The 10,171-nt window shown below is 58.5% G+C and overlaps 1 protein-coding gene across 3 annotated transcripts in view; it reads right to left on the bottom strand.

Annotated features, from left to right (window-relative positions):
- Positions 1-1,469: 1,469 nt before the first annotated feature.
- TSPAN9 (tetraspanin 9) overlaps positions 1,470-10,171 on the bottom strand; it is a 201,637-nt gene continuing 192,935 nt past the window's right edge. For all 3 annotated transcript variants that reach the window (XM_070409538.1, XM_070409539.1, XM_070409537.1), the window contains 6 exons: positions 9,305-9,496; positions 8,861-8,935; positions 7,595-7,696; positions 6,722-6,853; positions 6,238-6,321; positions 1,470-4,673 (listed from right to left, as the gene is read on the bottom strand). In XM_070409538.1, coding sequence (XP_070265639.1) covers positions 4,602-4,673; positions 6,238-6,321; positions 6,722-6,853; positions 7,595-7,696; positions 8,861-8,935; positions 9,305-9,496 — 657 coding nt within the window. In that variant the 3' untranslated portion in view covers positions 1,470-4,601. The remainder of the gene's footprint in view (positions 4,674-6,237; positions 6,322-6,721; positions 6,854-7,594; positions 7,697-8,860; positions 8,936-9,304; positions 9,497-10,171) is intronic.

Below are 10,171 nucleotides of genomic sequence, written 5' to 3'. Positions count from 1 at the left end.
TGAGGAAGTTCTCATACATACCAAGCCGGCTCCTCTGGCTCACAAACCATCCTTTCTCACTTGCCCTTCGCTGGACACCGATGGGAGGCAGCTCTCCCACCTCCTCACACAAGAATGGGGGAGCAAGAGGTCCCCCAGGGTCATCTCAGCCACCCATGCCCTGGGCTGAAGAGCCCAGAACCCAGCCCAGAAGGCCCTTGCCTAGTGTTAGAAGTCTCCAGGGGAGAAGATGCCAGCCCTGTCCTCCCGCTGACATCCCCTCTCCTGCCTGGCCAGGTGGCCGCCTTTCACTGCTTAATCTGACTGGAGCTCAGTGCTCACAGAACAGTCCGTGTGTCCCAGCGCCCTGGTGCCAATGGACTTCACTCCGTCCCTCAGAGAGGACAGCACAGGGACGCGGGGGCATCCCAGTAGGTGTGTCCACAGGCTGAGGGGCAGGAGTGAGAGCAAGAATGGGCAGAGGAAGTGGCTCCCACCCACATTCTATGCCTCGGTTGGTCCTCAGAGGATGGAGGGTCACCCTTCCCTGAGCCAATGACCATCTCCTGACCCACAGCCACAAGGTCTCCTTGCACCTTTGACAGAGGGTCACCTCAGATGCCTCACTCAATCCTCAGCAAATCCCTGCAGGTGCTGGGACACAGCAGCTGCAGGAAGGCTCCCAAGGTTGATGCTCTGGGACAATCCCATGCCAACCTGGCCTCTCCCCGAGGAGGCGGGAGCCAGACCTCCACACACGAGGGCTGAGAGATGCGGCTCCCGCTCCCATCAAGCCCACGCTGCACATTTGCCTTCATTCCCGCCCCGGCCCAGCCTGGTACCTGAACTGCAGCAATGGCCCAGGGCAGGGTGAGTCTGAGCTTCTCACCCCAACTTGTCACTGTGACTACAGCAGCCAAGGAGGCTGGGAGGCTTCCCTGCAGTGAGGTGGCACAGCCAGTGGTTTTCAGTGCCTCCCTCCTCCCCGCTGACCATCTCGTACTGACTGGTGCTTCTGTGCCCAGTGGAGCCAGCTCAGAGCCACCTAAGGGAGTGCAGCCCAGGCAAAGCCACCCGCAAGGCCCCCTCACTCCTGGCTCCCATGAGCCCCAGGGTCATCAGGGGGGCTGGGGACAAACTGCACCTAAAGCTGCATCCCTGCCCCACAGGAGGCCAACAGTGGCTTGTTGCTGCCCCTCTCCCAGCGCACTAAGGGCCTGGCCCACAGGCTGGTGACTGGACGGGACAAACACATAGGTGGGGTCGGCCTCTCATGCAGAGGGCCCCCACCAAACCCGCCTCAGGTCACCAGGCAAAGGAGGTGTTAGAATTCCTCAGGCACACACAGAGGACCTCCCCACCAAGCCAGCAGATCTATAACCTGGGCTTGAGGGGAGATGAGGTCCTAGCTGCAGGGTGTGTCTTGGACAGAGTAGGGCTGGTGCCACAGTCATGGTTTACCGAATGAACACACCACAGAGACAGCCTGCTTGTGCTTTTGACATATTATCAGGTTTTATTTAAAAACATGCTAAAAACATGGTGTTCAATAAAGCCAGGACCAGGATGAAGGAAACGCAGATACCGCATCACAAGCAGAAAAGTGCATTTGAAACCAATAGGCGTGCTCTCCCGTGCTGGGCAGGGTGTGGGCACGGGCCCAAGGCCTGGCCCTCGGAGTGCCCGGTGAGGGCAGGAAGGCCAGGCCCCACCCTGGACTACTGCTTCACTGCAGGGAGAGGAGGGAAATGGGAGAAGGGGAAATGAGCCCCGGACTCTGAAAGGCTGAAGGACCAAGAGCGGACCCCACGCACCTGGCCCAGCTCCCATCCTACACCAGGTCCCTGCTAGTTAGCACCTCCACCAGTGGTGGGCAGGGGGCCCGAGAGCCGGACAGTCGTTTCCATCCATTTGGCTGCTCTTTGGCCACTAAAACAAGGAGGGATGGCCACCTGGTTCCAAGTCAGACCAGAACATTTGCATGAGCATCTGGGGTGGGCTCAGCAGCCTTCCTGAGCGAGCCCAGGACGCAGGCCCAGGCCCACGGGAGTGCAGGGGAGACTGTGCCCACACCTGCTGCAGCCCCCGGAGCAGGGCTCAGGCCCTGCTCACTCACCTCCCGAGGTGGCTGCAAAGAAAGGCCAGGGAAGGCATTCCCCTGATGCCGTCTGCAGGACCCTGACCTTCTGAGCCTTCTGTAAACTGCCTGCATCAGACCTGACTAAATGAACTCTGACTCTGGTGGGGAAGCCACAGCTGCGGCCTCCAACACAGTGTGGGCCAGACACGGGCTTGGAAGAGCACTCCAGCCCGTGCACAGCACCTTTTACCCAGTGTCGACTCAGCCAATGACAGAACCACCAAGCACAGGTGGAGGCCAGAAGGGAGTTTGGGAACTGTGACAAGGCTCTGAGGACAGATGATAGGGTGGGGCTCAAAGGAGGAAGGGGGTCTGTGGCCAGGGCTCCAGGCCAGAGGATGCTCCTGAAGCTCCAGAAACAAAACACTGCCAGGGGGGCCACACCTCCCAAGGTGCTAGGCTTTTGCTGTTGATTTTAACAAAAATTAAAAATTGCATTGATAGGCATAAACAACCCCCCACCCCGGCATAAACTCAGTATGCACCACGTCCCACTGCACGACTTGAATGCTGTTTGCTGGGTGTCACCACAATGGCCTGGTGGCAGGCCGCTAGGAGCTCTGAGACTGGGGTTCCCAGAGGCGGCCAGAGGACCCAGAGGCAGTTTTGCTCAAACATGTGCTTACCCCTCCTCCACCCCAGGCCCCACCTCCCCAGCTCTCCCATCTGCACCAGCTCTCAGGAGGTGGCTCTACTGCCCAACTCACTCCCCACCCTCCAAAGACGTGAGTCCTGAGCTCACCCAAAGTTCTGTCCTCCTGGGCCTGACTGCACTGCACTGAAGATCAGGGGAGGGGTTGCTGGCTGGGCAGCTGAGTCTCAGCTCTTGGAACAGACAGATGGAGGCCGGAGAGATATGGGCCTGGTGGGAAACTAGGGCTGGAGTCACGTGGTGTAGAAAAAGGCAGCCTCCCTGAGGCCGCACCTGGGGAAGCACCCAGGCCCCACCTAGCGGGTGGGGAACCTTTTCAAGCTCCATCCCACGGATTCTTGACTTTCTTCTTTAGTTGCAAACTGCTCGCTTAGACCAGCGTAAGTTCTGGTGGGCGCTGTCTCAGCCGAATGCCCCGCCCACCTCTCATCTCCCAGACGGCTTCCTCCTGGGGCTACTTAACAGGATCCAGTCTGACATCTCTCAGTTTTCTGTACTTTTCCTTGCGGCCACTGGGGACATGATTGCCACCCACCCCACCATCCATGAGCCCCGAGGAAGGAGATGAGTCCCGGGACCTGGACGGACACCTCCCCCTTCCTCCCAGCAGGAACCAGCAGCCCAGTGCACCGGCTGGAATGGTCATGGGCACCACTTCCACCTGCCCTCCTGACTCCAGGGTCCTCTGCCACTGACTGAGCAGCAAAACCTCAGGACTGCCTCCCTCCCAGAAGCAGTGTGAGAAAGTGAGCAGCAGCTGAACGAGAGGTATGTGTCCGGGAGTTTCTACAGGAATGTCTGTGAAATCACTGGGGTTGGCAGATGTCGCGGGAAGGCCCGCGGGGGTCGGTGGGAGGAGGGTCTCCCGTGCCGGCAGAGGGAAGAGGAAGGAGGAAGGGAAGGAAAAGCAACTGCTCATCATGAAGTGGAAGGACCCACAACAGCTCCAGCTGTGTTCCTGGGAAAGCACCCGGCAGCCCCCCAGGGACCCCGCTGCTCTGGCCTCCTGCACCAGCACACGCAGACACGTGGCTCCTGAGCAGGGCGCTCCTCGCGCGGCTGCACGTGCCTCTGTTTCACCTCCTCTTCCAGGCTCCGGTGCCACAGGCCGCGGGGCAGACAGAGCAGCCCCAGCCGCCTCCCTCAGAGCATCTGAACGCAGGCTGGCCCACCTCACCCAGTGCCTCCTGACTGCTGCACAGTGGTTTGTCCTGACTGAAACCCGACGGACGTCCTCTCTCCCACCCGTCTCCCACCCTCAGACAAAAATCAAACTGTTACAGAAATCAACACAGTAAAAAGTTATAAATCAGAAAGCTAACCCTAAACTTATCTGAGATAATATTCCTGAATAATCATAATCAGAGTAAAATAAAATAAAAAAGTTACACTGTAAGGTATAAAAAGCCTGGGCAAGGTGCTCCTTGGGTGCCTGGCCGGAGGCTGCTGCTCCCGCTCTCCGAAGGGAGGCCTCTGCTGGGCAGTCTCTCTGCCAGGTGGGAGCACTCACGGCCCCCCCACGCGCACAGTGTGGTGTGAGGAAGGGCGGGGTAGCCACCATCGGTGCGGCCTCCTCAAATGCGCCCCCCGGCCCACCCTGTCTTCTTTGGCAAATGCACAGATGCAGGAATCCAGCACCCCCAGCACCCCAAGGTCTCCGTGCCTTCTCCCCATGGCTCTCCACCCCAAGAAGGCTGAGGCGGGGTGTGTGGAGGGCGCTGGGGGACATGGGTGCAGGGGGCAGCAGTCTGGAGTGCGGGCAGGCAACACAAAGCTCAAATCTCCTTCCCTGGCACAGTGTCCGCGTGGGGGCTGGGCTCCCGCTGGCGCTCAGGCGTCGTACTTCTTACCAGTCCGGTGGATGTGCTGGAAGAGGGTCATGGAGAAGGCCATGCCCAGAATCTGAAAGACACGGGGAACGGGCTCAGACAAAAGCCCCATGGCTGGGGCCACCGACAGACAGCAAAAGGTACAACCGCTTGTGGGCGTGAAAAACCTGGTGGGATAAGGATAGTGGTGAGCAGAGGAGGGCACCCAGCGACCAGCCCAGGGCCACACCGTGAGCTCAGCCCTCAGAGCTGTCTGTACAGAATGTCGCTGAGCCTCTCCATCTCAGAGTGCTGGGTGAGGCCGAGTGCACAGAGGGCTGACCCTGACCGGCAGCTAACAAGGCGGTGCGGAGGGGGAGGGAACGCGACCTGTGCTCAGTCGTTCTGTTCTGGAATACACAGCGTGATTCTTGGGCTGTAGCAGACACTCTTACCAGTGATGCTTAGGACATTAATTCCGGTTTGTTATTCCCTCAACTCCTGAATCCTGAAAGGGAGTGGTGACAGCAGGGAGCCAGCCTGTGGCTCAAGTCACCACAGATAGTCTGCATTGGGCACAGGCCACAAAGCAGGTGACACTGTGCCTCTCCTGGCTCCCACACCGAAGGTGCAGGCATACGTGGAGGAGACCATGGTGGATGAGCCCAACCCCGAGGTTCTGGCCCAGGTCCAGGCCTGACCTCAGGCGGACCTGAGATGAGCCCCACTCTTGGTACTAAATGGTGAGTGCAGCTCACATGAGAGCTCATCTGCTCAGTCTTCGAGCACTTAGATAAATCAGACATGATCTGGCCCCTCGGCCCAAGAGTTTAGGATAAGGAAGATCCCTGGTGCAGGATGCTGACCATCTTCCCATGGACCGGCCTGTGAAGTTCAAGTACTCCAAGAGGAATCAGGCATGGAGATTCCTGCTCACCAGGGACAGGAGCCATGTGTAGTGGGCACAGGAGGGAGCCCAGGAAATGCTCGTCCCCAGAAAGGTCAGGGTCTCGTGCTCCCAGCCAGCTGTGTCGGCCTCATCATCAATAGGAGAGGCAGGGACCCCTCCTCTTGCCTCTCCATCACCTAAGCTCGGCCTTAAGAGAACAGCGTCACTACGTGCTTGCTAAGAACAGCTAAGATGACCTGGCACTTCCTCTGTGCTTGGTGCAGCTCCTTGCCCGACGTGAGGCATGTTAAACTCAGTCCCGGTTGAGAAGTGGCACGATGATCATGCTCGTTATACTGATGTGGAAATTCAGGCACACAAGCTAATCAGTGTGCCCGGGTCACACATGTCTAACAGACGGTGAGGCCAGGACTGACCCCTGTGGGCTCTGACCCCCGAGCCCATGCTCACAGGTGTGTTACTAAGGACTCAGGTCTCATTCAGTTCAGCCACAAGGAAAATGTCCCTGTGAAGTGAGGACAGGTGTGTTCACCAGCAAACCCACACGCGGGCTGCACGCAATGCCAGCATCGGGCCCAAGGCCTAGGAAATGGGAGGAAGCAGCACCTCTGGGGCCTGTAGGGTCGGGCAGGCACCAAGAGGCTGCAAAGCAGGACAGCGCATGGAGGGGGCCGCCTGGGTCAGTGACTTAACTTCGGGGGTTTGCTTTTCTCCAGCTGGGATGCAGCGAGGCTGATGGCCCTCTCACCTGCATGATAAGGATGCACATCCCCACGGTGCCGAGAACGTGCTTGTTGTCATCAAACCACATCTTCACCTTTTCATAGCAGCCCTAGGGAGCGAGGACCACGAGGTGAAGGGCCCGGCATAACGACAAGCTCCCCTCCTGCCCAGCCCCCCACTCTCTTTCTCCTTCAGCCCCTGTCCTTGCTCTTTCCTCCTGTCCTTCCCTGACCCTCAGCCTGGTCCTGCCTTTGAGCAGGCCCTGCCCTGCCCAGGGTTCCACCCACAAGGCCCCACTGCACAGCCTCAGACACACCCCTCCCCATTACACTCCCAACTATGGGTCCAGGCCCTCCATTTTCCACCTGCCTTTTTGGCTTCAATCCTGTGCGCCCCCCACATTAAGCCAAGTCCTTGGAGCTCCAGGCCCCCCTCCTTCCCCTGTAGGTTCCTTTTGCCACGGCACAGGCTCCTGGGAGGAGGACCCGGGGCAGGGCCTCGGGCCTCACCGTTCTCCACAGCGGGGTGGTGCTGTTGCGCCCACAGCCCTGGGAGTTCTCCATGCAGCAGCGGTCGGGGACCGTGTTCTCACCCAGCACCGGGTACCAGTCTGTGTAGTCGGTGACGCCGCAGCAGCGCATCTGTGGGTGGGAGGCACAGGGTCAGACACGCCACAGCCTGCCAGCTCCTCTGCGCCCTCCCCATCCAGGCCAACCCCGCCCCCGCGAACTGCCCCCTGGAGTTCAGCAGAGGACAGCTGGGCCCACAGGGGAGGTAAGTGAGAGCTCCCTCCTGGAGGCTGGAGCAGGAGAGAGGAAAGCTGCCGGCCCCTCGGAGCTGGGCACTGACTCTGGGCAGGAGTGCTCAGCCCTCCGTCCCACCAGCACCTGCGGCTCTGTGCCTGAGGAACCGTCGCAGGCTGGCGCCTGCCCTTCCCCAGCGCTTCCCATGGGGCACCAGGCTGTACTGACTTGTTCTTCTCAGAATCAGAGCCTCCTAGCCTGAGCCAGGACCAGGGGGCATAGCTGTTGCTAAAATAAATTCTGTCACTCATTCCAAAGCTTCAGAGAAGGATCAGATGGTCCGTCCTTCTCGATCATCCATCCTTCCCAGCTCCCTGTGCCCACTTAGCCACTCGCACAGCTCCCTCAGGCCTGTCCACTCCTGTGTCCAGGTGCTGCTCACCCTCCTTCACTCACCTCCTCGCCCTTCTCCAGCTGCATCCCACTGGCTGGTGTCCGACCCAGCAGCTCTCACTTACTATCCAGAAAGCACAGCTGCCCAACTCGGTCACCTGGGGGGGGCGTTTGAGGCCCAGGCCGCACGCCTCCTCCCCGCCTGCTGGCCCTGCCCATCCAGGCAGCAGGGCTGCCCGCCCTCACCTCGGCCTGGATGATGTTCCAGGCGTTCTTCAGACCCACGTTGTTCTCCGTGTTGTAGAGCAGCAGGCCTTCCTTCAGGTCCTTCTTGGCGTTCTCATTTACCTGTCCGGTTGAGGCCGACAGACAGGACAGTTGGGACCAGATGCAGCCTGCCCAGGTCAACTAGAACTGCTGGCCACCTCTCTCCCTGGGTGGGGTGCCGGGGCAGGGCAGGTCCACGCTCCCAGCTTCAGTCTATACCCACTGACTCCCAGGAGAGCTCTAACACTCAGAGGAAAGAGACCAGCCACACACAGGCCGCTCTGCCACCTGCCCACATCTTTCCTCATGCTGCCCTGTCAGAGACACCCTGGGAACCAGAGAGTGGCAGACGAGTCATTTTGATCTTCGGGCCACCTCTCGCTGGCAAGTAGCTTGCCTCTGCTTTATCTGTCATACCCTGTAATAATAATATCTACCTCTGGCATTGTTGTGAGAATTAAAGGAAACAATTCTCATAAAGAGCCAAGCACAGGGCTGGCACAGAGAGATCTCTCAATATTATTATTTCTTCCCTCTCACAAATGCACAGGAACTCATTTCTAACCCTAATAATGACTCCACCTTCCAGTGTGGCATGGGCAAGTGCTTCAAGACCCCACGGAACTGAGAGCAACATAGTTCCTGGGCACAGGACCCCAACGAGCCTGCTGAGCCCTAAGAGACTCAGTGCTTGGCTACTCATTCCTGGGAGTACCAATAAGAAGTTCTCCAAATGGACTGGGAACTATCTAGTCTGGTGAGGTTGCCAGGGGTCACCCCACCATCCTGAACCCTGCGGTGCAGCCTGGAGCAGTCGCTCCGCCCCAGAGGCCTCTGGAAAAGAAAGGGTAGCTCCCCTTCACCGTTAGCCCTACTCATGGTGTCACCGGCCACGCTCCTGCAAGTTTCCAAGGGGTTATCCTCAAATCCCAGCCCAGCCACTTAGTGAGTCTAACTCCCTTCTCTAAGCGGCCAACACAGTATGCTGGAATGCTCCCAGTGATGGGGAGTTCACTGAGCAAGGGGCAGTCCACTGCATTCTTGGACAATTTAGGGGACTCAACTTCCTAAGACTACACAAGGTAATGAACCATCCCAAACTCGCCTTCCCCATGCTGCCCCACAAAAACCTTTCATCTGGGCCTTTCCTGTTCTCCTGGTTCCATTTCCCTCTGGCTTGCTCCAGTTTGACCCAATCCCAAGGGCAATGAAATTCCATAAGCTCCCCTCTTCCTGAAAGCTTACCTTGTCCATGTAGACAAAGAAGAGGATAAGTAAGATCAGCTCTGCTAGGAGGATGACCAACAGGACGATGAAGAACTGGAAAGAGAAGGTGCAGGCGTGGGCACATGGTGGTGGCCGTGGCCAGGAGTGGGGCACAAACCAGAACAAGGGCAGGGAGGCAGGGACAGGCAACAGCCAGCCAGGGCTTCCCAGGTATGGGGAGGCTACCTACTTCTGGGGAAACCCAGACAGGTCGGGGAGAAGCATTAAGTGGACACCAGTCAAGGAGTGAGAGGGACAACTAGGGCAGGGATAGCAGGGAAGAGGGGAGGGATTGGGCCAAGAACATCCTGGAAGCAATCTCCTGGGCTCAGTTAACTGATGTTCCCAGGCCTTGCCTGTTATTATGGCCCAAATGCAGGGTGACCCAGAGTTCAGAGGGTTGGGGGTGTGGGTCCAACTTACACTGAGGAGGAGGCACTTGTTTTCCTTGATGGCCCCCAGGCAGCCCAGGAAGCCCGTCACCATGACAATGGTGCCTATGGCGATGACTAGGTTGGCTGCAGACAGCGAAGGGAAGCTGGGGGAGAAGGTGGCAAAGTTGCCTTGGGACACGGACAGCCAAATGCCCACTCCAAGCAGCCCACAGCCACAGAGCTGGAGAGAAAGGAAAGCCTGTTAGACTGGCATCGCTCTTGCATTCACCACCAAGGGTCTCGAAAGACTCCATGTTCCCACCCCCAACTCCGAGCCAGGGAAAGGGTGAGAACAGGGCTACTGGTCAAACATGATCACAGCCTCCAATCATGTCGGCTGTGTGACCCAGACAAATCCCTTCCGCCTTTCCATGTCTCAATCCCCCTGTCTGGCTAATGGGGTTACACTGGCTTCACTGGCCTCTAGGGTCACTCTGAGGATCAAATTAAATGCGACATAAACAAAAGCACGTGACAAACATTGTGGGTCCCAGGTGCAGATGGGGGGCTGCTGTTATTCCACCCGGCAGGGGAGAGGTCCCAGCATCCAGGAAGGAGCCCGGGAGGGTGGATGGTGGTCAGGGGAAGCAACACGGGCTTGCTTGGGGCAGGAAAAGAATCTCGGAGCCCAGTTTCTCAGAGCTAGACCCTCCAGTGACTGCCCTGTGGTCCTGAGCAGAGGGCCGTTGCCCACTGTTCTCAGAGCCTGGAGAACAAATTTCCCACAGACGGGAAAAGAAAAAGACTGGCTGGGCTGGTTGAGAGCTGACTGAGGGGCTGGCTGAGGTTTAGGATGGAGCAGCCCATCACTGCCTTCACCATCCATCTGGTAAGCCAGCAACCAGCCCCATGGGCC

Source organism: Myotis yumanensis, unplaced genomic scaffold, assembly GCF_028538775.1.
Source record: "Myotis yumanensis isolate MYYU_CA2020_CCGP unplaced genomic scaffold, mMyoYum1.0.hap1 SCAF_3, whole genome shotgun sequence".
NCBI lineage: Eukaryota > Metazoa > Chordata > Mammalia > Chiroptera > Vespertilionidae > Myotis > Myotis yumanensis.
This window is presented reverse-complemented; position numbering and strand designations above follow the sequence as displayed.